The 27965-nt window shown below is 36.8% G+C and overlaps 1 protein-coding gene across 3 annotated transcripts; it reads right to left on the minus strand.

The window, feature by feature from the left end:
* Nucleotides 1-6338: 6338 nt before the first annotated feature.
* Nucleotides 6339-27930, minus strand: LOC100819637 (rab3 GTPase-activating protein catalytic subunit). 3 transcript variants are annotated; one of them, XM_014764089.2, is made up of 22 exons: nt 27716-27930; nt 27560-27603; nt 27358-27421; nt 27096-27210; nt 26925-26992; nt 26737-26834; nt 26304-26475; nt 25352-25565; nt 23837-23948; nt 22681-22790; nt 22465-22554; nt 14710-14838; nt 14421-14554; nt 12297-12386; nt 12103-12176; nt 10806-10935; nt 10634-10705; nt 9556-9595; nt 8603-8889; nt 7077-7254; nt 6795-7006; nt 6339-6675 (listed from the first exon to the last, which is right to left on the minus strand). In XM_014764089.2, the coding sequence occupies exons 1-22, from the start codon at nt 27788-27790 to the stop codon at nt 6379-6381; spliced, it is 2805 nt and encodes a 934-aa protein (XP_014619575.1). In that variant the 5' UTR covers nt 27791-27930; the 3' UTR covers nt 6339-6378. The 3 variants fall into 3 exon arrangements, with proteins under 3 accessions (XP_014619575.1, XP_040862425.1, XP_040862426.1); XM_041006491.1 differs by having other exon boundaries at nt 22465-22557; XM_041006492.1 differs by lacking the exons at nt 26925-26992; nt 27096-27210; nt 27358-27421; nt 27560-27603; nt 27716-27930 and having other exon boundaries at nt 22465-22557; nt 26304-26464.
* Between the last annotated feature and the right edge of the window lie 35 nt (nt 27931-27965).

Below are 27965 nucleotides of genomic sequence, written 5' to 3' on the forward strand. Positions count from 1 at the left end.
TATCCAGGTCATACTCATCTTCTTCTCCTTCATCGTTGGACACGAACGCCAGATTCTTGCTCTTCTTTTCAGTCCTATCCGAGAGTCCAAGCTCAAAGGTTTGAAGGGAACCAATGAGTTCATCTACTCTCATGTTGCAAATGTCTTGGGCCTCCTCTATTGCAGTGACTTTCATGTCAAATCTCTTAGGCAACGATCTGAGGATCTTTCTCACCAGCTTTTCGTCTGTCATCCTTTCTCCCAAGGCAGTGCAAGCATTGGCAATTTCAAGAATGTTCATGTGGAAGTCATGAATACACTCTTCCTCCTTCATCTTCAGATTTTCGAATTTTGTGGCCAGTAGTTGCAATCTGGACATCTTCACTTTGGAGGTTCCTTCATGAGTGGTTTTCAGGATCTCCCATGCATCCTTGGCCACTGTGCAAGTGTTGATCAGTCTGAAGATATTCTTGTCAACTCCATTGAATAGAGCATTCAAAGCTTTGGAGTTTCCAAGTGCCAATTCGTCTTCTTCTTTTGTCCAGTCTTCTTCTGGCTTCAATTCATTAGTGGGCTTTCCTTCTGTGTCCAGCATCTTGGGATGTTCCCAGCCTTTGATGACAGCTTTCCAGGTTCTGCTATCCAGTGATTTGAGGAAGGCCACCATTCTTGCTTTCCAGTATTCATAGTTGGTTCCATCAAGAATTGGTGGTCTGTTCACTGGTCCTCCTTCTTTCTCCATGTTCATCAGAATTTATCTCCCTAGATCTCACTCAGTGATTTCGAGTGCCTGCTCTGATACCAATTGAAATTCTGATACTGGGGACAGATGTCGTACAGGATGTCACGACATCACGCTTCAGAACATGCAGATTGTCTTTGACGGTATGAACAGATTAAACAAGTAAATAACACAAGAGAATTGTTAACCCAGTTCGGTGCAACCTCACCTACATCTGGGGGCTACCAAGCCAGGGAGGAAATCCACTAAAATAGTGTTAGTTCAAGGTCTAACAGCCACTGTTTACAACCTTCTCACCTAACCACTACCCGTGCAATCTCTACCTAAGAGCCACTCTTAGATATGAGAACTCCGCTCACTCCCTCTCAATCACACTCCCGTGTTTACAAACAAATCAAAGACACACCAGAGATTGCTCTCTGAACAAAAGAGATCAACTCTACACACTAGAGATCAACTCTACACACAAGAGATCAACTCTACACACAAGAGATCAACTCTACACACTCAGGTCCAACACTTGATGTTAGGATACCATCAAGGTGGCTCACAAATCACTCAAGTCCCAAAACTCACAAAATAACTCTTCAATCCCGGACTTGGTAGAAAACTCGTGCAGCCTTCATGTTTATATAGCAGTGTGCGTTTCTGGGCTGCAACAACTTGTGCTGGATGAGATCTATCATTTTCCTGAAAAAATCTGCACTTAAAGATCTAAAAGATGCAGTTTGATCTTTTAGTTTTTATCTTTAATCTTTAATCTTTAATCCCTGAACGAACTCTTCTACTTTGAAATTCGAACTTTAATTATCTTTTAATTCGTTCCTAAAGATAGATCATCTTATCTCTTGCTAACTGCACAATAATCTGTTAACGATATAACAGATTTATATGTCCAGTATTATCGGGCCGGATGTCAGGACATCGTATCCGACATCGTGGATCCTGCAGCTTCACTTCTTCACTTGACTTTTATCTTGCATTGTACAGCAACTCCAGTATTCTCGGGCAGGATGTCCTGGACATTGTATCCGACATCGTGGATCCTGCAGCTTCAATTCTTCATTTGACATTTTATCTTGCCTTGTGCATTGTGCAGCCCGATCTTATTCTTTGACATAACGTTGGACATCATGTGCAGCAACTCCAGCTTTCCTTCATTGTCTAAGTGCTTATGTTTTAACAAAATCTTAGCCAATCTTTTAAAACTCAGTAGAGCTAAGCACTAACAATATATATATATATATATATATATATATATATATATATATATATATATATATATATATATATATGATAGGCCTCAGCAGAGATTAGTATCTTGCATACTAATTGAAATAACGAACGATTAAATTACATTTTAAAATAATTTTTATTTTTACATATTTTAAAATTAATTATTATGTAAATTTTGACATGTATCAATAAAATATCAAATAAGTTTAGATTAATATAACATTTTGTAGATATAATATATATAGTAAAAAAGTTCGATCTAATGGCAAATTGTAAATAAAATAAGTAGATAATAAATTGTAGAATTGTGTAATTTAGTTTGGTCTTAGCTAAAATTTATATTAATCATATAATTTTACAAATTAAAATCAAAATTTTAAAATAACACTAATTCCATTGAAAAGTCAAGAATAACAGTGAAACTTAGCTCCTTCTTAATTAAAATTTATATTAATCATGCACAATTTTATAAATGAAAATTAAAATTTTAAAATAAAATATTAATTTTTTTGTCAAAAAATAACATTAATTTTAAAAGTTGAGAATGTAAAAAAAAATAATGAATGATCAAAGTTTTTTGAGAATTTAGAATTCATTTCTATTTGAGACTCAACTTAATTGTAACATTCATAAATGTATTTCTATTACTTATATTTATTAAGATTAGAGAACATCCCATAATTGAGGTGTCCCTTTTCTTTTCTTTGTTATCTATGTTTTAGAACCTATCAAAAAAATTCATTAAGTTTAAAAAGATTTACGTATCTTCTCACATGTAACTCCATTTTCCAACTAAACTTTTGCTTTTAATGGAAGCAATAACCTAAGGCAATGACATTAAAATTTAAAACAATTTAAATGAATAATAAGCAACCGAGATTCATAATTTATGAAAAAATTAACTACACTAGCTTTATGATTGAGTTGAGGACCAAAAAAGTTTCAATTCCATCAACCGTAACGTTTGGTTTTAAAATTATTTCTTATATTGACTAGTATTAAAATTTTCAAGTATGGTTACAACTAGAGTTTAACTTGCTTCAATGTGTTGGATTAATTTTTTTTCAATTTGCTGGACTATAATACTTTATTATTATAAAACTTGAATAATTTTTTCTTGGATATCAAAATGATAATTTCTTAGATCTTCTTGTAGATAAATGATGTAAGGTTTTGATGTGCCTCACACTTATATAAGTGGTGGCTTCATTGATGTAATAATATGTCTCTTGTGTGTTTGTATGAACACACTCCATTAAATACTATCAAATCATTTCATTTCACAATTATATTTTCTTACTTCTTGACGTTTCTTAATGGAAATTTGTTGTTGCTAGTTTATATCAGTGGATGTATCAGAGGTTGGATGCTAATAAATGTTGGACAAATAAGTTTAGAGAAGGAGTGTTTGAGTTCGTACAGTTTGTTACTAGTCAAAGGCATGCTTCAAATGCAAGGTGAACAAACAAGGTGTCCCAACAAGAAATGCAAATGTAAAGTTTTCAAGTTTGTGGATGATGTGATGCAGGATCTTTATAAGGAAGAGTTCATGCCAAATTATTATTGGAGGACAAACCACGGTGAGGAGTTACCACAATTTCCTCCAATAGTGTTGTAAGGTTCATACTATGAAAGTGGTAGGCAAAGGGAATAATTGAATCCTTATGAGTAAATGATCTTGAATCATGTTGGACCATCAATTGGCCAATACATAGAACAAGAGGGTGTAATTGAGACAGAACGCATGGAGGAAAATCCTAATCTTGAAGCTCAAAAGTTCTTTGATATGCTTGCAACTGCACAAGCACCATTGTGGGAAGGATGTGAGCATCATTCAAAATTGTCAGCTTCTTTGGCCTATCTTAGCTTGAAATCTGATTATAATATGTCAAAAGGGTGTTCTAATCGTATGGTTCCACTTATGGACGACACCATGCCAAAAAACAATACCATGGTTAGTAATTTTTATCAAGCTAAGAGGTCAGTGCAGAAATTGGATCTCGATTGTTTGAAAATTGGTTGTTGGCCGAACGAATGCATGTTGTATTACAAAGAAAACTCAAATAAGAGTATAACTAATTGCTTTTTTTTTTTTTTTTGTAAAAGTGATCGGTACTTGACAATTAATAGGAGAGGGATTGAAAAGAAGTTTCCTATTAAAAAAATGTGGTACTTTCCACTCATTCCAAGACTAAAAAGATTGTACTCTTCAATGGCCATTGCATCTCACATGAGATGGCATAGTGAGAATCAGAAGGACCCGAATGTCATGTGTCATCTATCTGATGGTAAAGTGTGGAAGCATTTTGATAGAATGCATCCATAATTTAGTCATGACCCTAGGAATGTCAGATTAGGGTTATGTTTAGATGAGTTTAGTTCTTTTGGTCAATTTGGGAAGATTTACTCTTGTTGGCCAATTATCTTAACTCCATATAATCTTCCTCCAGGCCTATCTACTTTATAAATGGATACAAATTTCAAATAGTTAGCTAGAATAAAGGCATGAATTCTTCTAATTATGGTGTTTACGTATGGGGAACTGATGGTCAATTAGAATATGATTTTTATGGAATGTTGTATGATATTATTCAATTGGAGTATACTGGCATCCCATTGATGAAGTGAGTTCTATTCAAGTGTGATTGGTTTGATAATACTCCTTATATAGGGATACAAGTAGATAAAAAGTATGAGATTGCTGAAGTAAGGCAATAAAAAATATATTCTAAAGCATACGGCCCATTCATATTTTCACAAGTAGAACAAGTTTATTATTCAACATATCCCAAGGGACATCGAGGATGGTTAGCCGTAATGAAGACAAAAGCTCATAGCAGAATCACTGACAATATAGTAAGTGAAACTAAGCAAGAGGTTCCATACCAAGATGATGAGCTTGTATGGCTTTAAGAAGTGTTGGAAGTTAACCCTAATGTCATTAATGAATATCTTGCGGATGTTGATGGAGGTGGAGAAGAGATAGATGTAGATTCACTTAAACAACGTGTGTAACAAAATCAAACATGTAGATGGTAGACAGAGGTAGAGGTGGTGGTCACAGAACATTTAATCGTGGTAGAAGACGTGGTGTTAGTTTGGGAGCTCCAATTACCATCAACCCTTCCACCTCTTCCATTCACATATCAATCTCAGAGTCAATGATTCATGTCGTTGCGCTGACACCAAACATACTTCCTACAGCTTAAGACCAACCAAATCTGACCTTTGTAAGGGAGTGAATTCCCATTACCCCTATTGGAGATGCTTCACCTTCAGCACCAGATAATTCTCTTACACCTGAGTACCCACCTGATCCAAATTGTGAACATATTGTTGATCATAGGCCTTTCATTCGTGCATATAAAGGAGAGTAAGTGCATTTTATTTAACTATTAATTTTTCTTAAAATATTTTTTAAATGTGGTATTAACAATGTCTTTGTACATAGGTTCCAACCAACATATGGATATTCTAATATCATATCAGATATCATTAGGACAAAATTCGATGAACCAACTACAAGTTGGTTGAAGGTATCAGTTGACCTTCACGATAGGTGGTTTGGAGAGTTTAAGGTAATTTGAATTATCGTTTCATTTAAAATGAATTGTTTCTTGTATCATTTCTAATTTAGTTCTTGTTTCCTATTTTATGCATAAAGAATATAGGTGGTACCTAGCATAAGAGCAAGCCATTAGAGTTGTTTTTGAGACAAAAGGTTCACACATTTTGAAAAGTGCAATGAACAAGATCAGAAATGGTCAAGATAAAGGAAAATGGATAACAACCAATATTTGAGCAGCCTTGGACGAACATTGGAGTTCTACATATTTCCTAAACAAGAGCTCCACTGCCAATGCGAATCAATCTATTGATAGAGGAGCCTTAACATACTGTGGTGGTTCTATATATCTACTGCAACTCACTTTGAAAGGCTGATAATTTCACTTCATATATATATATATATATATATACTTCATTGATTTTCAATTCAATGTAATTAATTAAATGCTTTATAATTTTAACTTTTAAAATTTATGCGGTCAAAGGAGTTTCAAAGACCACCAACTCCTTGGGAGGTGATGGAGAAAACTAAAAAATTAAAGTCGAGAAATGGGTTAATGATAAGTCTCACAAATTTGCTTTAAGTTGTTTTTCCTAATTATATTACTTTATTTTGGTGTATACTATTCAGTTGCTAACACTTTTAACGACCGAATTTTATGGTCGCTAAATTATGTTTTTTTGTTGTGTAAAGTGTGAATAAATTTTCAATTACATTTCGATCCCTCTTTCCAATATAGGGTTGGATTCACTTTTTTGGTGGAGGTTTAGCTAACAATTAAATTATAATAGGAGCAGATGCAATGTATGCTGATTCCTAAAAATCATAATTTTAATAAATAAGCACCATAAAATTAATCACACGAGACAACAGAAAGTGCTACTCGTAGGTCATTCGACGTCCCACATATATACATTCTGTAAGTTTCAATTTCTTGTTGAGAAACGCTACCACTACGAGCTGCATAGTGATTACCACTTACTCTATCACGCAGCGAAAGAATAATCTCCCTCAGGATTGGTTCGTGGCCATTGAGAAGATTTCCCATGCTCAAAACCTTTCTCCAAGATTGGTTTGCAGTAGGAGGAACAAACATGTTTGACAAAACTTCCCTCTCATGGTCCTTTACTTCTTGTTTCTTGTTAAACTCCTACGCAAGAATGCACGAAAGATAGTAGAAATACATGTCAGTTCAATGCTAAGAAAGACTCAGGAATATTAGCCAAACCACAACAAGGCATTTCAAGGCATAAGGTTTAAGCTTTACACCTTTTCACCAATGTCCTCTATCAAACCCTTTCCTGTTGTTTGAATATAAAAATTGTAGTAATTGTTGAAAATTTCTCTGGAGACACGTGGTGCTTGTATAAGCTTGCGATGGAGGGAAGCTGCAAGAGCCAATAACTTCTCAACTTGTTCAAAAGCAATAGTTAGTCGTCTCAAGTCTTCAACAATCTCACTGTCTCCAGACAAGCAATTAACTGCAACAAAAATGGAAATAGGTTAAACATCATTCTTTTCTGCCCAAGAGGAGAATTAATGAATAGGTACCTTGCAAAGGCCTCAAAGCAGATGCCATAGTAAGATAAAGTTGTTGCATCTCAGTCTCCACCTGTTTTAGTTCTCCATAACTAGTCTGACAAAGTGTGTCGGCTGCTGCTTTGAAGGCAGTACACACCATTTGCTCAAGCAATTCATGTGGTTGTAGAGTTTCAAGATAATGAAGAACCTGGAAAATTGAGAATATAAAAACTATAGCAGATGAGATACACACAAAGAACAGCATATCTCAAACAATCCATATATGTACTATGTAGTACTCCCTCTGTTCCTATTTATAAGGCCCAAGTTTGAATTGGTGTTTGTTTCTTTTTAAAAGACCCAATTTATAATGTTTCTTGCATTAATTATTTTAGACTAGAAATACTCCTCAATAAAAGAAGAAAGAAAATGAGGGCGAGCCCTGGTGCAGCGGTAAAGTTGTGCCTTGGTGACTTGTTGGTCATGGGTTCGAATCCGGAAACAGCCTCTTTGCATATGCAAGGGTAAGGCTGCGTACAATATCCCTCCCCCATACCTTCGCATAGCGAAGAGCCTCTGGGCAATGGGGTACGAAGTTTTTAAAAGAAGAAAGAAAATGTATTCACAAACAATTAGAAGAGGGAGGAGAATTAACAACAGGGATAATTTTGGAAAAAGTTGTAAATTTAAGACAAATTTATTGCTATAAACTAAACTAACCACTTTTCTTAATCTTTGATGAATTAGACAATTGAGTCTTAAATATAGGAACAAAGGGAATAATCTTTTTCCTCTTTACACAAATAAGAGGTAGCAAATTCATTTGATAAATACTAATTTGAGGATTTGATCACAAGAACATGTTACAAGTGAACCATAATAATTTAAACTTTCATCTGTCTTTCATGCATGGCCCTCAATTCACCAAATAACCCTAATTCAAGGCATAGCCTACATGAACACTTTTCTCATAAAAGCACCCATTTGCTTTGCATCTCTTGATACTTCTAATCACTTATCTGTGCACAACGGCCACCAGTTAACCCAGGGGGACCTCTATTCCAAAGCAAATCCTCTTGTATAAATAAGGATGAAACTCATCAACTTTGATTGCAATGCCCCACTAAATCATATAAAGTGCATGCATTATATACATTTTTGGTCTTTAACTGTGGTATCTTTACAGATACTGCTGTAAAGACTTGCTCCTTGGGCAGTCTTTAAACTAACAAAGACAAGAAAATTTGTTGAATGTTCTTGCTTTTTCTTCTGATCTTATGAAGAGCCCAAAGTGAAAATGATTACTTCTAAATCAAGATTAAATCTATAAGATCCTTAGGGCATGGCCTCCTATTATCATTAAGATCCACCTCTTGGATCCATGTAGAATGAAAAGTGTAGAAATGGCTGCCAAGTTTTAATGGTTCGGCTGTCCAGTCAACATGAGAAACCAAGTAACAAAATAATGTTATTCTAGTATAAATTTCCTGGAGCCCAACAATCTGTTTAACAATAGCAAAAGCAAAGCAAATTTAAACTTCTAGAAAAATACTTACCTTTTCTCCTTCCCTATTTGGATCAAGAAGAGGCTTCTGTTCAGAAGCAGGAAGAGCAGGTGCACTATTCCAAAGCTTTCTCCACAAATTTCCCTGCTCAGACATTCTCTTAGAAAGCTGCCCTTGTGGAGGCCAACTGTCTTTTGACTTCTTAATGTCAAGAGCACTGGATGATGATGATTTACTTCCCTCAGGGTCATCATCCTCTTCCCAATCCCCAGGTGAATGCCACCGAATAAAATCTTCAAAGACAGCATCTGGATTTGCTGCCTTAAATGCTGACATATCTAGTAACAAAGCCATTATTGGTCTGTTAGTCTTATATATTGAAGAAACTTTGCATGCACAATTAACTACAAAGTGAAAAGGAAAAAAAAAGTCCATTATATATATAATTCTATTTGGATGAATAACTGAAACTAGCATAAAACAAATTTAATGTAACACCATTCAACTAGTTTTTATAGAACTCTTTGAAAAAAAAATCACTTTGGATTATAAGGTTGATTATGCACACCATGCCGATAAAATTTTATTTAAAATAAGTTAATGAGTTTATCTTACAAAAATTAGCATACAATACACTATTGAAAATAGAAACAATTATCAAACGTCTATTTTTTCTACTATTTGGTGGGTATGGTGTGGTAAACATAACACTCATGATTGAAAAATTAGACAGATATAAACATCATTCCATTATATTAATGGTGCAGGTATATCACGTTACACACTTACACCAATTAGAAAACATTATGAATATGATTAGTAAATGTGTGATAATGATTATACATTTAAATTATTTTTTAACATCATAAGTGACTGCTTCAGAAATCAGAAGTGATGATATTTTTTTAGAAAACAAAAAGGAGCTTGAGACATTATTAATAACTATCCAGTGTTATTACAAAACATATATGTTATCCATTACCAAAAATAATATATGTTATTACCTGAAGTTAAGATATCCCTTTCCAACTGAGCAGAGAAATCCTGTAAAAAGAAACAAAAATACGTATATAAAAGGCATTGCTAAGTAACAATGCAATATATGAAATGGAACACGTATCAATCCTACTGTGTCATTTTTATTTTTATTTTTTGAGTTCTAGATTTGCAAGCAGAAATATGCATGAATTAATCAAATGACAATTCAGCTTCACAAAGTTCATGGAAGGAGATGAATTTAGTGTCTTTGGATTTTTATTTACTTATTTATTTATGTTTGTTCATCTTTCTGAATCACCTTTGAAAGAAAAAGAAAAGCCTCCATAAATAATCCCAATCAGCCATCATATTTTACAATATTATTTATGTAATTTATATTCACACGTCTTTGTTTCCTAAAGACCTTGTGCTGTCATCAACTACAGGGCTGATTCTACTCATAGCATTGATAGCTTAATATTAAAGTGAAACAAAGGGACCTATTACAAAAAAAAAAAATAGTTGTATTTATAAGTGTGCAAAAGAAATTCAACAGCTTAGTCTCTCAACTTTACTTTGTCAACCACCTGTAAGAGGAATAGAGGGTTCAACTTTTTACCAAAGAATTTATCCACTTTTCAATGGGACAATTTTAATCCCTGATCAACTTTCTTCAAGAAAAGCATTACTATTTTTTTTTAGCAAAAATGCTGTAAACTTATGATTATAGCTTAACCAATTACAAAATATTATCTCATGTCTTATGGTCATGTTAGGCAGACTACACAAGTCTGTAAAGCAATAAACTAAGCACTGGAGAGGCTACTACATCACAGGCAAGATAATTCATACCTCTATACACCAGTGCCTGTGCCACTAGACAGGCTCAAGTTGGTTGACAACCTAGAGGCTATATTCCTGAGCCTACACTGCTACAACACCATTCAAATCCTTACATCTAACCTCAATTAATTGTTCAATGTATCTTGTTTTCAGTCATTTACCCCTATGTGAAATGTACACGAGTTTTATGTGGTCCAAGGCTCTAAGCTTTTATAGTCAATGATTGTTATTATTATATGCATTGCATGAGTTTGAGCTTACAAATGAATCACCAAAAGCTTCAACAGCCTTTAGCCGATCCTCATGCATGTCTTCTGTCATAAGTGGTACTTCCTGTAGCATAAACAAGATTAAAGGCGTTATATTCTTCAAAAATTGGTGAAGTAATACTGCATAGTGACAATGCCAAATGGTGCCTGGATGCTGGAACAACCTGTGTGTATGGGACATGCATGCTTTGATGTGACTTGAGAAGCATCATAGAATCAACAATACCAGCAGAACCTCTCCTGGTCAAGTCTGAAGATTTTTTTTCATTCAACAGTTCCAAATCTTCAGGCTTTCTGTTAACATTATTTTTTTCCAGAACAGCGTAAATCATTAGTAGTTGCACTCAGCATTAACATAGAATTAGACACCATTTGTGCTAGAAAATACTTGAAACATTTTCAAGGATATTATAGTACAAAATTGTGACTTGAGGCACAATTGTACAAATCCATTAGTACTTTTAATAGCAGATATGTGTCATGCAAAAGCTATATGGCATCAAAAGCAGTTCTGGAGTAGTATATTCACTACCCTGCAGTGGGCCAGTGGCAGTATATACACACACACACACAAAGAGAAGAGAATAAAAAGCAGTCCTGGAGTTGAATTTTCACTACCCTACAGTGGGGCAGTGGCAATATAAAGACACATGCATGTGCGCGAACGCACACACGATGAGAAGAGCCCAGCAAAGAGATAGCTGACACGAGAACTAAGGATAGACCAGCTGATCCCCCCAGGTCAAGGCAGAACCAGTAATCTTGCAGTTGTGAACAATTCCAAAACCCAAATATCACTTTAGGCAGACAAAATTAAGTTTGAACTAACTAAATTAGTAAATTGGTTTTGTAACCATGAAAAAAATCAAAATAAAAGGAAATTGCTGAATTGTTTGTCAACTATCGATTACCCTACACCAATTGGAGTCCTAAACAAGCACAGATTACAGAACGTACACATACTACTGGAGAAAATAAAGATAGTTGCAAAATGACTGGCTTCTTTTAAGCCAAAGAGATCCTCCCTCCTTTTTGGACAGGGAACCACATCAAGATTGCTGACTTTTCAACTATCGATGGCTATGCCGGTAAAATAGAGAATGTACAAGGATCTACATAAGTTAAAGCTAGCCACTTTTCCCTATCATCTGACAAGATCAGAGAACGTTTTAATACAAAATAAAGCAAAACTAAACACCTCTCAATCCCCCTATTAAAATACAGCCCAGGAAATCAACCACTAAAAGAAAACAAGAAAAGGAACAAAGGATCCCCCTTATTTAACCAGAAATAAATAAGGATATGCACATATAGAAACTTTAAAAATTTAATTTAAACAAGACCAGAAGTGATGATATAAAAATGGAAGAAATGGCCATAAGAGAGTGAGCTGTTATATAAGCAGTAAGAAGATAGATACAAATGATAACAACCGAGCAGGCTCTCACTTGCTAAGTTCACCTGTCAACTTTCCCAAAAAAGTCCTCACTGGGAGTCTGTAGACTGAACGAGTCATCCCCAACTACACTTTCTTCCTGCAATTCAATCAAGACCAATTAACACTCACAATGAAAAACATAATATAAAAAAATAACTACAGTAATACAACAATCAACCTAACAACCAAAACCACGAGGGAAAAAATGGTTTGTGACCTCACTCATGAAATCTATTTGATCCAAGCTTCCAATACAATCTTGATAGTCTTCATTCAGCTGACACTTCCTCTCAATGCATATTGCAAGCTGAATAACAAAGCAAAAAAAACATAAATTTTATCACTGTGTACTTCATAACATATAAAGACCAAAACATCCAAGCTCACTGAAATATTTCTAGTTTTTCTTGTAATAACTTGTCTAGAGGTATAACAATAGCAACAACAAAAGTTTTATCCCACCAAGTGAGATCAGTTACATGAATCGCACAACACCAACTTCTTTCGATGTTCTTCTAGTCTCCCTATCCTCCTTTTCATGGGGCAAAAAACCATGCAATATGCTCTCCTCACTGATTATTCCTTGGTATAGAGGTAGCTCAATCCAAGGAAGGAATTATCCTCTCACAGAGGAAATATGCTTTGGATATTTTGGAAGAGATAGGCATGATTAATTGTAGACCCATTGATAGTCCCATGGATCCAAATCAAAATTTAATGGTGAAACTAGGTGAACCATATTCAGATCCAGAAAGATATAGAAGATTAGTTGGGAAACTCATCCATCTTACTATAACCAGACCTGACATTTCCTTTGCAGTTGGGTCGATAGTAAGTTTATGCAATCTCCTTATGTTGATCACTAGAAGGCTGTTCTTCGCATTCTCAGGTATATTAAGAAGACTTCAGGACAGGGACTGTTGTATGAAGATAAAGGAGACACTCATTTCTGGATATTGTGATGCTGATTGGGCAGGGTCCCCTATAGATAGACGCTCTACTACAGGATATTGGGTGTCCATTGGAGGAAATGTTATCTCTTGGAAGAGCAAGAAGCAGAATAATGTTGCTAGATCTAGTGCAGAAGCCGAATATAGGGCTATGGCTTCAGTCACATGCAAATTAGTGTGGATCAAACAACTTATTCAAGAGCTAAAGTTCTGTGAAGTTCAGCCAATGAAGTTGTATTGTGATAATCAGGCAGCTCTCCATATTGCCTCAAATCCAGTGTTTCATAAGAGAACTAAACATATAGAGATTGACTGTCATTTTGTGAGAGAGAAGCTGCTGGCTAGAGAGATTAGTACAGAGTTTGTCAATTCAAATGATCAGCTTGCTAATTTTTTTATCCAAATCATTAAGGGGGCCTCAGAATCAGTTTATATGTTTCAAGCTTGGAGCATGTAATTTATATGCTCCAGCTTGAGGGGGGGGGTGTTAGATTAATATGGTTTTTTTGTGTATGTTTTATTATCTTTCTTATTTTGCACTCTTTCTCTGCTATACAAGGGGCTGCAGTCTGCACCCATCTTGTCATGCACTTGTTTCTTCTTTAATATATATTCAATAGTCTCAGCTGAGTGAGACAAGTTGAGTGCTCCAAAATATAGTTCATAGTTTTAACTAGATTAGCCAAGCAATAACTTATCCAGGGGTGCAACCAGGAAATTAATTCACAAGCCTGGTGTGCAATTAAGTTAGAGGAAGTATCTTAGCCCAAAAGAATTAGAGGCAGTTGTTGGGCAATAACTAGATTGACCTTCTGATGTTGTGGCAGGTCCAAATAGGACTAAGGGGTTGAGCTTGTATGAGAGGAGGAGGAAAAAAGGGTGATCCATATTTGGGGGTAGACTAGTTATCATTATTACGTGGGCAAGTTTTGTGGAATGGGTATTTTAAGAAAAATGGAAAACATGTAAGAGAGGAGGCACTTCATATCCTGTGAGTACAATTGAGAGGTCAATCTCTTTGAGAGACCCTGGACTTGTATTTTCACTACCCTGCAGTGTCATGGTGTTTTTGTGATAATTAATACCAGTGGCTTGTTTTTATTTCCTTTTATTCTGAATTTTTGTTTCTGTTATGTAACAAAGTACATTTCAAATTATCAACAATTATATTTCTGTAACCAATACACTAACAAATGTAAGTGAAAAGTCATTCCAAATTGAAAGAAACATTGAGTCAAGAATTTTTTAATTTCAATAAAAAGTGAGCTAAGAATGTTCTAGAAAACAAAACAAAAAATGTTTAACGTAAAATTTCATATAAAATATGCAACAAAAACAAGACACAATGAATAGATTTCCCCAAAGATCCTTTGAAGATAAAAATAATTTACCATCTGAAGTTTCTGGTTAATCAAACAAGTGGATAGGTCAATTGATCCATTAGCAGGCATCCTGGACAATAGTTGTGACTCTTCCCAACACCACCTAACCTCACGAACAAACTCTATCCATAGCACAGCAATAGCTGAAAGAGACCAAAATTGAGTAATAAAAATGAAAAACAGTACAAATTAGATATCTCAGAAAATCAATTCCTCATAGGTGAACAATTTGTTCCTACTCTCTATTTAGGCTATTGTTATATACAATAAACAAACCATAATTATTTTTGGTAAATACCACGTATATTGCAGTTGCCAAACCAAAGAGAATGTAAACAAAATTGTGCAAAGAGAGATCCAAGAGGTGCGCCTTTTATAGCTCGAGAAGTCTTATGTCTGCTGTCGGCAAAATCTGAGAATTGTACGCCTGCAGACATTAAATATTATAGCAAAATAATGTGAAGTATCAACATCAAATTTTAACAAGCAAATAACCAGCATGCTGTGCTAGGAACCCCAAGGATACTTGAAATTTGATTATTTAGTAAGGTATAAAATAAACCTTATGTTTTAGAAGTGATGAATAAAAAAGAAAAAGTCTTAAAATGGATGGAAATGTTCCCCAATTTATAATCATTTGAATGTGAGACAAGGGCAAATTTTCCTTCCACGAGCTTGTTTCTACTGTCATCATTGTTCTACCCACCACTTAAATTACTTGCCATCCTTTTACTTTAAAGAAATAATCAAGCATTCAGGGGATCACAACTATCTATGCAAATATCAAATTTTCCATCATTTGATAGTGATCTTCATGCAATTTTTCACCATCCAAGAATAAGTTCTTTCAAATTGGAAAATATAGATAGCACTACATTGGAGGCCATTTCTTCATTCACCTAGTGTCCCAAGGCACTAGTAGCTTCTTTTAGCAGATTGACAGTAGATTGGATGTAGATTCACAATCTAATGGACTAAACCTAACTCAATCCCAACAACTAGCTTAGGAGGGGGGAGGATTGATCAGTTACTGTAAGGAGTACTCTGATCATAGTAGTCGACAGTGGATAGTGGCCAGGAGCAGTCTCCCCCCAAAAGTGCTATATCAGGATAGCGATAGTGGATGACTGCTATTCTAATTTTTTTCCGTATTGTTAGGAAAGAGGATTGAGGTCAGCCACAACCAAGACCTCTATTAGTATATAGGAGGAGGGAAAGATTCTAAAAACAGAACACTGTTAATTCTGTTAGACCTTTCACTTAGAACTGTTAGACAGCTAATTCTGTTAGAGGGAGTTGGACTGAGAAGTATAAAGGGATCCTGGACAAGGAGGGGCATCGAGTTGTATCCAGAGTGGAACAGGGATATTCCCTTGTGTGAAAGGAGGATTTCTCCTTTGTGTTTTCTCTATCCTTTCAATAAAACAGATTCATCTCTTTCTGTTAAAGTGCTCTGTTTTTCTTTTTCTTTCTTCCTAAACTGAAGATTCCTATCACGTTTTTTTTTTTTGCTCAGCAAAAATAGATAATTATATTATATGCAAAGTACCAGAGGTACTGAAAATACAAATAGTAGTACTATACACAGATGGTATCGATACTATCCTAGAGATTAGTATTAGATACCATTTGAGCCCAAGGCCAAGATTACAGCTGTGGTGTATCTACTACAGAGAATCCTAGCCATTACCCTTCTTTCCTAATTACCCAAATACCTCCCCCAGTTGAGATGACCATTGGTTGTAATGCATAGTGAAGTCCTTCTCCATAACTTTGAGCCATGACCATAATAGGAGAAGTGCGGCATCCATTACTCAGGTTGTGTCGAAAATCTGCGTGTCAAAAACTGCTTTGTTTCTATGTTGCCAAATGGTCCATGTGAGGGCTATCCACCAGCATTTCCATCTTGTATCCTTAATGCTACCGGCATTCCCGTTGGTGCATTGCATAAAGTGTTCAATTGGGTTCTGTGGAAAAGCTGTCTTTTTTCCCACCCATCTCAATGATTCCCACCACAGGGGGAGTATTCTGCTGCAGTGGAAGAAGAGATGTGATGCATCCTCCTCCATATTGTTGCATAAAGGGCATGTCACATCAGATATCTCCACTAGTCTCCTCCTTAGATTGGTCTTTGTCGGTAGCCTGTTTCTAATGAGCCTCCAAGCAAACGTCGCCGCTTTAGGTGGTATCCTAAGTTTCCATAACTCCACAAAAGGCCTATTGTCTGCATCCCCCCTTGTTGCTTCCAGCAATATAGCATATGCTGATTTTGTCGAATAACTTCCACTCGGGTCAGCCCTCCAAACCCAGGAATCTGCTCCCTGCTGTTGAATTGATAGCATTTCAGTTTCCTGTATAAACTCAGCAGCCATTGTAGCCTCATTGTCGAATAAATTTCTTCTCCAGCTGAAGTTCCATTCCCATCCATGTTCATTGTGATTTCCCATGAGGCTAATTGTTTGCTATTGTTGATTGGAAATCTGATACAGGTTAGCATATTTCATCATTAGCAGTCTGTCCTCATTCGTCCATGTGTCCTCCCAGAATTTTATCTTGTCTCCGCAGCCCACCTTCCACTGTATGTGACTTTTAATTTCTGCTGTGTGTTGTTGCTGATTGAGCAGCTTGAGGTCCTTCCACCAGTGAAAGTAATAACTGCTACTTCTTTGTTCATCTAGTTGTCTCCAACCACCGTACTTTGAAGCTAATATTCTGGTCCACCCCTTTCCTTCATGTTGGAAAATTTCCCATCTCCATTTTGCAAGTAATGTTGTGTTAAATTTCCTGAGATCTTTTATGCCTAACCTGCCTTTGTCTTTTGGGAGACATATTGTCTCCCAATTGACCCACGCTATCCTTTTTTGTTCCAGCCCACCTCCCCAAAGAAATCTGCGTTGGATATTGATTAGCTTCTCAATTATGTTACTTGGAACCCTGAAAAAAGAAAAGAAATAGATTGGAAGTGTTGTTAGGACTGCATTTATAAGAGTAACTCTCCCACCCAAGGAAATGTGTCTTTGTTTCCATCTGGCTAATTTTGTCTCACATTTCCTAATAATAGGATCCCAGATTTCCCTATGTTTTGGGTTTGCCCCAATTGGAATGCCAAGGTAAGAGAAAGGCATAGGCAATATGCTACAATTTAAAAAATCAGCTTCCTCCTTACACCATTGTTCAGACTTACAAATTGCCCCACATCTGCTTTTTGCAAAGTTGATCTTGAGTCCTGAAGCTAATTCAAAGCATCTGAGAATTGTTTTTACAGTCCTTACATTCTCCATAGTAGCCTCCCTGAAAAAGATGGTATCATCTGCATATTGCAGGATGTTAACAGGCTCCTTCTTTTTCCCAACTAGAAAGCTACTGAAGTGATTTTTTTCCATAGCCACCCTCATCAATCTAGTCAGGCCTTCTGCAGCGATATTAAATAGCAATGGGGCTAATGGGTCCCCTTGCCTAAGTCCCCTCTGTGGTTGGAATTCTGTAGTAAGACTTCCGTTAACCAAGATGGACAGCGATGCTGAAGGAAGACATCCCAAAATCCATTGTATCCATTTTGCACAAAAGCCCATCCTCCTCATCATGTATGTTAGGAAATTCCATGATACGGAATCGTAGGCCTTCTCATAATCCACCTTAAATACCAGGCAGGGTTTTTTCCCCCTTTTTGTCTCCTCCACCACCTCGTTAGCCATCACTACAGCATGCAACAAGTTTCTTCCCTTTATGAAAGCCATTTGTCTCTCATCAATGATGTTTGACATCACCTTTTTCAATCTGTTTGCAAGGATCTTAGTCACTATCTTATAAATATATCCTATTAATGAAATAGGTCTGTACTCATTCAAAGATTGTGGATCCTTCGTCTTGGGGATTAAAGCAATGAAAGATGCGTTACATCCCTTTGGAAAACGACCATTAACATGGAATTCATCAAGAAACCGGCTGATATCAGGTTTCAGCAGCTCCCAGAAATGCTTGATAAACTTAAAATTGAAACCATCCGGTCCAGGGCTTTTGTCACTTCCACAATCCCAGACAGCAGCTTTTATTTCATCCTCTTAGAACCTGTCCACCAGCATCTGATTTTGTTGCTGTCCTATCTCCCGGAATCTGGCCCCATCTATTACAGGTCTTTCAAAGTCTGATTCATTAAACCTGAGTTGGAAAAATTTGCGGATTTCCTCCTTCACAATGATTGGTTCTTCAACCCATACCCCATTAAGCCATACACCTTTTATTGCATTGTGTCTGCGGTTATAGTTGATGATCTTGTGAAAGTATCCAGAGTTGCAATCTCCTTCCTTAATCCATTTTGTTCTCGCCTTTTGTCTTAGCAAGGATTCATTTGCCTGAGCCGCAATCCACAAGTCCTCCTGTAACTTCTTGCGGGATGATAACTCAAGGGGGGTTAGCTGTCTATCACTGCTGGCAGCTTCTAAATTGTTTAGCTCCTTTGGATTTGTTGCACCCTCTTGAAAGGGTCACCAAACTGTTCTTTGTTCCATTGCTTTAGCCTTTCCTTGAGCTTCTTGATTTTCTCTTTCAATGAATAACCCCCCCAACCCCTTAGCTGTGTGTTTAGCCAGATCTCCTTTACTGTATGTTGAAATGTATTATCCCTCAACCAGCAGTCTAGAACCCTGAACGGTTTGGGTCCCCAATCAGCCATTTTTGCTCTGAGTAGGATAGGGCAGTGATCCGAGAAGTTCCTATCTAAGATGTACTGTGTGCTTCCTGGCCATTTCGTCACCCAGTCATCCGAGACAAGGAACCTGTCCAATTTACTTTTTGCAGTCCCGTTCGGTCAAATCCATGTGAATCTTCTGCCAACGCTTGGCACTTCTTCAACTTCAAGATCTGAAATCCATTCATTGAATTCTGAGATACTGTTGCTGTCCCCCTCTCTTTGTGACATGGTCAACCTCTCATCTGGGTGTTTGATGCTATTAAAATCCCCCACAATACACCATTTTCCATCTGTATGAAGTTGTTTAATCTGCTTGATGGATAACCATAGTTCTCTCTTTGCAGCAGCCTCACATGGTGCATATATGTTAACTATAAATAACTTTTGCATCTCTTGAATCCACATACCCTCCAATAGGATAAAACCCCTACCTGTGATTCTCCTTTTTACCTTAAACATGCCGTCATTCCAAATACACAACAATCCACCAGCTGAATTGATGGCAGGGTATATTTCCCAGCTCAAGTCTGTGTCTCCCCATAGAGCCTGACAAACTCCTCTATCTATCTTATCCTTTTTGGTTTCTTGTAAGCACAACAAGTCCACGTGGTGCTGTGAAACTAATTTTCTAATTGCAGACCACTTCACCCCTCTCCCCAGCCCTCTGATGTTGTAGGACAGGATATTCATGGTGGAGTATTTTTGTTTCCCAACAGTGCTGCCTCCTCTCTGTCTCTGAGCTCCATTGATTTGATTTTACCAATGATATTTGGTTCCTCTCCATCGCATGTCATTCCCAAGTCTTTTGCCATTTCCCATTGATTAATTACTTCATGTAGCAGGTTATTATTGCTGGTACTCGTGCTCTGTTTTAAACACCTTGTTGTAGACTGTGGGTCGAGGTCCTTTGAGTCTGGGTTCGATGAGATCTGTTGGCTGTTTGTTGGGGTCCATTTCTTTCTGCACCCCTTTCCCCTTGAATACACCTTCCAGTCACTTCCTTTTTCCTGTTGAGGTTGAGGGCTGTTTGCACTATATCCCCGTGTTTTTGTTTCTGTTACACCTTTAGTGAAGCCCATTTTGTTTTCAGGCCCAATAGATGTCGTAGTTGGAGTGGATGGGATTTTAAAATAAAGCTGTCGTGCTTCAGGGGGACAATTAATGCCTTCCTCTTTTTGACCTTGTGTGAACTCCCCTTTTTTCCCCAGTAGTGTACCATCGGTATTTTCTTCTCCCCTTCTTGTTGACTGCGATTTCAGTTTGGGTATCTGCGCAATCCCTTTCGATTTGGTCCAGCGTAACTTGCTGTTTTGGTGTTTGCTGCCCCTCGTTGCATGTCTGAACATCCGTCTGTGGGTCTGGTGTGGCCCCTGTTTGGTTGGCATCTGTGACATCTGTCACAGGGTTCTCGTGGGTTGGGCCGTATTGGTCATTACCCAGGGGATCTTCTGTTCCTAACCTTCCGCTGGGGAATCTGTCGGACCGAGGGTCATTGCTGCCGTCGTTGGCTTCGTCGACGGTCACCCTCTCCGAGAGGTTGCTCAATCGTGAGGTTGGTGAGACGATATGTCATCTGATGACCTGAGCGAGTGTCGACGTTGTCGCGCAAATGGATCTTCAGACCTGGAGGTCTCCTCCACCATGAAGACTAGATGCGACTTGCCATGGATATCAACGGTTACCGAGTGGTGGATCGTTGGGCACCACGGAGTTCTAATAAGAACCCGAGCTCTATCGAGACGTCGGAGTTCTTCAACTTCATCATCAACATCCACTAACTCCCCCACCGCTACTATGATCTTCCGAATGTGCTCAATACCCCATGCGGCTAACAGTATACCCCAGCAATGCATCCATACCAACCTGTTACCCAGTCTCATCTCCGGCTTCCATTTCTCCAGGGAATAGAACAGTGAAGCACCATTGTCTATTTCTTCCTTGATCAATTCTTCTGCCTTTGCATCCTGGAGACCAGGGAGGATGACCATGTCATCACCTAAGTATTTAGGCGTGACGTCAGACCCTAGAATCCACGTTAACTCATCTTCCAACCTTTCGAATATCTCTGGTTTTCTTAGTCTTCCCACCCATGCATTCTTGTACCATTTATCCTCCTCCTTCGGGATGTCTAATTGAATAGAAGAATGTGATCCTCCGTGTCTGGCTTGAGTTGTGACTTTGTTTCTGTGTTGCCCCGCGTTACCCGAGCGTGTCGCCAGTATCACTGCATACGTCCTTGTGGGTACCGTGGTATGTGCTGCAGTAGTTGCTATGGTCTTCATCCCTTCCTTCTGTTTTTGGTTGGTCCCCTGCCATCTATTATTGCTCTCTCCTTTTTCCAGCTTTCCTCTTGCGTACTTTGGTATGTTTACATGAAGTTTCAGTCCTCCGATGATGGTGTTGTCAAGTTGTCTTTCAAGTCTACTCACATCATCCACTCCTTTGAATCTTACAAATCCATATCTCCTTCCTTCTTTGTTCCTCTGTTTGGATACAAATATCTCTCTCACATCCTCCCACTTCTTGAAGTGGTTCCATAGCTCCGCCTCGTGTACCTCCTCTGGAAACCTCGTGAAGTAAAAGGACGTTATGTCCGCTCTGTTCCTCCAGTTTGGGTATACTTGGTTAGCATATTGCCGTTGCCTGGCTCCCCCGTAGCTCTGTCTAGGATCCTTTCTCTCGGTAGATACTACTCTCAGGTTACCTCTCCCTCTCTTCCTCACCGTAGTCCACTCACCCTCTCTCACATCCTCTCTCTCTCTAACTCTCTTTCTCTGGTACAGTCCCTCTGAATTTTCTCTTTCCCGTTTCCTCTCTCTTCTCTCTCTCTATCCCTCATTCTTTCTCCCCCTAGATTCCTATCATGTATATTCTGAATTTTTTTGTGTGTGTGTATTGTTTTTCTAGATTTTTACATTTATATAGTTTGTATTTTATAACTATGGATGACTAAGGGCTGGGTCGGGTGCGAGTGGCTTCCCACCCCGTCACCCGTCAAGTATCTGTTTCAAAATTACATGCAGATTTTTTTTATACCCATGGGTATCCATGATGGGTCATCTTAATATACCCCTTCATGCCCAAGATAGGACAATTGTAGTGAGAAGTTTGCAAAGCTAGACATCTGAGAGAGATCCAACATCATGACAAGATAAACTTTGATACCATATTAGAAATAGAATATGTCTATGTCAACCCCAAAAGCTAGCTCAAGAGAGAAGATTGACCAAGTCTTATATGAAGTAGGCCGCTTATACTTTAAACCAATGTGGGGCATCTTCACAATTAATAAAACAACAACAGTGTAAGTACTTGAGTATTCACCCAAAATGGAAGGCAAATAAAGGAGGAAGAGCTACATACCCTCAATAAACAGTTCTTTCAGCACACGGTCTCTGACTGTTGGTGGAGGTATCACCATTGATTTTAAATTATCAGAACCTGGATTTTCAACTGCTACAAGCCAGAAGAAGGGAAAATATTGAACAGTAAACCAAAAGATGCATTGTTAACAATGAAACATAAAGCATGCATGATTAAGTGAACTATACCATAGAATGCACTGAAACAAATTCGAACCTGAAACAAAATCTTCCATAAATTGTGCCTCAAATGACACTTGCAATGCATCAACCAGAAGACACAACTCAGATGCGAATCCAACCCGATTCCCACTGGAACCTTCAAGTCTAAATGTAAAAAAAAAACAAAATACCACAGAAAATTGAATTTCATAGATTATTTAAAGCATACGAAATCCAACTTTGATTATGAGTTTTAGAAGTAATTGTACCTAAAATAAACAACAAACTCAATCTATTCATTGCCACTATGGCACTACCACTAAAAAAATCATGGTGCTTTTTGTCAAATCAAGTAATTATACAAAGACCTTTAGGGAATGCTTTAAAAGTGGAAAGTAAAGGATCATGATTACATTGAAGTATAACCTACCAAAACATTCTAAGTGTTATAAACAATTTGATACTGAAAAAAAATGAAATTTCTGCGTAGTTGTAAATTTTCCAGTGATTTTGTTAGGCATGAGAATCAATTTCCCAAACAATTACAAGTGTATTATAGAAGGAAAAATAAAAAGGGAAATTAGTTTTAAAAAGGGGCAGTTAGGAGAGTTAGTTGGCTAACTGTTAGTGTGGGGGTTCTCTATTATAAATAGGCCTCTAAATACTGAGGTTGGATTATCTTTTGTAAAAACTTGGATATAAAGTGTGAAAGGAGAGTGCTCCTTTGGGTACACTTGTGTACATCTGGTCTTCCCTATTCTAGATAATTCTCTCAATCTTTTCTCACTTCTTTCTCTTCGACTCTGATTTGCCTACTGCACCAATTCTGTGTGTGATAATCATCTTTGTTAGAGTAAGATTCCTAACAGATTTGAACCACATATTTTTTTTTACTCTGCAAAATATATATGTATAGATATATGAGAAGCACTAAGGGTGCCTCAACCTATGTACAGGATAAGTACATCCAACCAAAACATACATTCCTTCCGAATCTGGAATATGTTAATATAAATATTGTGTAAAAAAAAAAAAAACTAATATTGTGTAGCCAAGAATAATTTAGCCACCACCTAATCTACTGACCAATACAATTAATATTATTTATTATACACTTTGAGCAGCAGATATTCATTAATAACATAAGCAGCTACTATTCGTGATAATTTTGGTTTCTGTTACAGGTAAATAACTTAAAATTTGGAGTAAACCTTAGAGAGATCAACCACTTCTCAGCTTCATGAGGCGAAGCATTTTCAAGTTCAGCCATTTCCATAGAACTTTCAACCATCTTCTCTGACCATATTGCAATGAGTTCAAAACCTGCATGCAGCCTAAGCATAAATTAAATGGAACTGGCATTGACATCTGAGAGCTTCATAAAATAATGAAGCTTGGAAAGCTTTTATTAATGAAAATAAATATCTAGACTAAAAGCACCAAAAATATCCTTAGTCACCAAACAAACTTATCCAAGGGACAAATGCAAATGGACAGAAAATTGAGTAGGAAAATCTAATCAACTATGCAGGAAAAATAGACAAGTAAAAACCATGCAAATGGACCAAAAAATTTAGACAGTGAAATTATTCAATGGGCAGAAAAATGGACAGGAAAAAATATGTAAATGAGTGAGGAAAACATTCATATGGGCAAGAAAAGAAGATGGAAAAAATCATACAAATATGATGAAAAAAGTGGGTTAGAGAAACATGTTATCGGTTATATGAACTTAGGCATATCTCTGTGTTTTTAAGGGGAAAAAACAAAGAAACAAAAGAAAAGATCACTTAACACGTGGCCAACAAACAATTAAATTTAATACTCACTTAATAGTGATGGGTTCTTAAAAGAATATATGGAAAAAAATAGAGGATAAATGAATGAAACAGTAACATTATAGAATAATAATGCTGAAAATAACAACTGATGGTGAAAACCTATCAGCCCCTAAGCACACAGTGCTTCCCTCACAAAGATGGTGAATCTTAATGGAATTCCTAGACGACTAATCCCTACCTTTCAGTCCTCTTTTATGGCCATAAGCTTATTCCTAATTTATCGACACAAACCCCCCTAATTAAAATAACAAACTTATTCAATAACAACTCCTATAATAACGATAACAGACTCCTATGATTATTCATTTTATTCTTTTGTTCCTTTATTTCTCCTGTAAACCCTCCAAATCTTTGGCTTGGGCCCACTGTCAAGGCCCACCACTTGATCCACCTTTCTATCAAATAGTTTCATGATTAACCAAAGTAGAGGGAGGTAATGTATTAAAATATGAACTTTCTGTACAAAACACAATAAACCTCAACATAGTTTGTATCTTACCCTTATCCCATTAAAAGTTAATATTTGCATCACAAAAGCTAATTAATGACAATGATGGAAATTTCATCACAATTAGTTTACATGTGCAAAAGCATGTGAGAACTGAGAAGATGGCTATTCTATTGAAATTTGAAAATAGCTAAAATCACTTTATGCATCTAAGATTCTTTGGTCATGCTTGCAAAAAATCCCCAATTTTCCATTATTTATAAATTATAATCCATCCCAACTTGGATTCTACATGCCAGCATGAACAAAGTTTATACACAGATTTAAAGATGTATATGAATCTTAAAACATAAAACTCATTCTATCTAATGAAAGCATCCCAGCAAGAAGAAACTATATCTATTTCTACATACAAGTCCCTACATCCCAGAATTTACCTTTAACAGGATCTTCTGCAGAATACCACTCGCTCCAAGAACAATCATCATCCCATTGTGTCCCATTGCACATTGGACCGGTAAGATTTTCTCCAGATTTGCTAATTTTGGCATCTTTCATATTGTCATCATCGTAGGGAAGCGTTCTGAATGTTAGCTTCATTGCACATCGGACTTTGAAATTATGAACAGATAGATCCAATGTGGAGTAGGCCTTCAATATCAAATGGAAATTAATTATTACAAGCATAGTGCAGACATGAAGTCAAAAGTTTACAAAGATGGCTGGCTATAAGATTAAGTACTGGAAAAGGTTATTGTGCATGCAAAGTGTCCAATCAACATATTTGGTAAAGTAAGCCAGAATATATAAAAGAAAAAAAAAACAATAAATCACACAAGTAACTTTCTTAGAAAGCTCGCAATAAATTGGCAATTCTTTCGTGCAAATATTAATGTAAAATAACATCAATATAGAAAACTGTTGCATTGGAACAAAACTTAGGTGCAATACCATAGGAAGTTTTGGTGTTATTCTCCAATCAAAATTAGTTTCATCTCGGTGATCCACACCAACATTTAATGCACAGGTTACTAAACTGAAATTCCAATTTTGATTAAAGAACCACACCAAAAGCACCACAGTACACCACCTAAGTTGTGTCCATTTTATTATCCTTGTTACTGAATAATTATTCATTCATTCATGTAACCAATTGGAAATTACTTATTTCATCTCACAATATCCCCCCCCCCCCCCCCCCCAGGGGAAGAGGTTAGACTATATGGTAAACCACTTGAACCAGAGCACTAAATACATCTGCTTCAGTTACAAAGAAGAGAGCAAAATATAGAAGCACAAAGCAAGGGAATACCAAATTAAAAATGGATGTATTCCAATATCACAAAATCAAATAGATATTAAATTGAATAACTTGGGAGAAGAACTCACAAACTTAGATACAAATAACTCGTACAGCCCCTCCAAATGCATAAGTTTTACTGGGACCTGACTACCAATTCGATCTGCTTCGAACCTTCTAGTAAATACAGTACCCATGCTCTGAATTCCAATATAAGCTTTCCGAGATGGATCATGAACTGGAACAAATGCTGGCCATAAACTACGAAGCCAATGTTATGAGAAAGCACATTTCCACTTTAGTTACCTAAACTAAACTAGATATTTCAACAATCTCTTTATTTAAACCCTGTAAACCATGAAATTTGAATCCCATAACACAGTAACTTCTTTACTAAAAAAACGAGACAAGACACAAACCCAAATATTAATGTAAACCAAGCTGCATAATATGCCAATGCACATAAGTTATTCTAAAGTTTCACAACTCATCAAGTGTTAAAGAGCAATGAACAGTAGTTACCTTGAACAATTAGACAAAGCAATTGCAATAGCACTCAAGAGCTTGCTAGACTCTGGCGCATCAAGAATCACGCCACTTGCACTCTGAGGAGCAATCACCTAGTGATATACATGACAAGTAGTGTTTCCTTATCCTCAGCAAAACCATTAAATTTCAAGTGAAAGGCAAGACACAACATTAAACCATACCAAAAACTCCTTCACACCAAAACATAACTGCAGATCATGCAAATCAAAATTCCAGTCAGCAAGTTTTCCTGCATCAACAAGGTACAGAAATAGATTAAACAACATTTCCCTGAGCCTAAACCTCAACCTACTAAACATTTCTACCCAACCCCAACCCCTAGAAAAAATTACCATCAGGGTCAGTCATAAAATAGAACTCCATGCAGTAACTTTTCATGGCATACTTCATTTCAGATTTCACCTTGTACAAATTACCGGCATCCTCCAAGAGAACTGCACCTTTTTCCTAGGGAAAGAAAAAAATATGCTCATTTGATACCATATCAATATCAATACATCATATCACAAACAAGCATGTACACTTGTATAGCAAGATTCATTTGACACCAGCAGCATTCCGACTATGCCAAATTCTATGATTTCCAATGCTTACCAATAAATTTTTTGGCCCATCAGACATCCAAACCCGTAAAACTGCCTCTATTTTAGAAATAAACCTACAAAAACACGATTAACAACAACAATTAAATTAAAACTAGACTAATTGGTAATTGCATCTTCTTTCTATTTATGAATACGAAAAGCACACACACGCAACAATGTGAATTAATTATTAGGAACACGCAGAGACACACCGTTCCCACGAAGAAGCGAGAGTGAAATCATCAAAGTGCTCGAGCTATGAAATCATTAACACGGAAACAAATCAGCACATCTCAAATCCTATTCAAATTGAGGAACCAAAACCAATTTAGATTCAGTAATTTTGTGCGATGAAAATATATGGTTACTTCTTCTTCTTGTTCGGTGAGTTCTTTGTCAGTAGTATCAGCATGGATCTTCTTGCTGGAGCTAGAGGACGCCATTGAAGAATTCAAAATTACCACAAGGTTTTCACGTAATGCGTACCATCATTATCAAAATCCAACAATTCGATCCATCCTCCGACGAGATCAAAACATCACAACCATCCCTCAGATCTGCACGTAAATCAATCAAACCATTATTTAGTTTTTATATTTATTTAATAATAATAAGACT

Source organism: Glycine max, chromosome 11 (assembly GCF_000004515.6).
Source record: "Glycine max cultivar Williams 82 chromosome 11, Glycine_max_v4.0, whole genome shotgun sequence".
NCBI lineage: Eukaryota > Viridiplantae > Streptophyta > Magnoliopsida > Fabales > Fabaceae > Glycine > Glycine max.

Excerpts from the sequence above, each read along its gene's own strand:
- LOC100819637 (XM_041006491.1), bottom strand. The coding sequence starts at position 27,790 with ATGGCGTCCTCTAGCTCCAGCAAGAAGATCCATGCTGATACTACTGAC. Across the intron at positions 14,839-22,464 it reads GAAAGAACTGTTTATTGAGG|GCGTACAATTCTCAGATTTT; the intron begins GTATGTAGCTCT and ends TAATGTCTGCAG. Across the intron at positions 10,936-12,102 it reads TTTTTTGGGAAAGTTGACAG|AAAGCCTGAAGATTTGGAAC; the intron begins GTGAACTTAGCA and ends TAATGTTAACAG.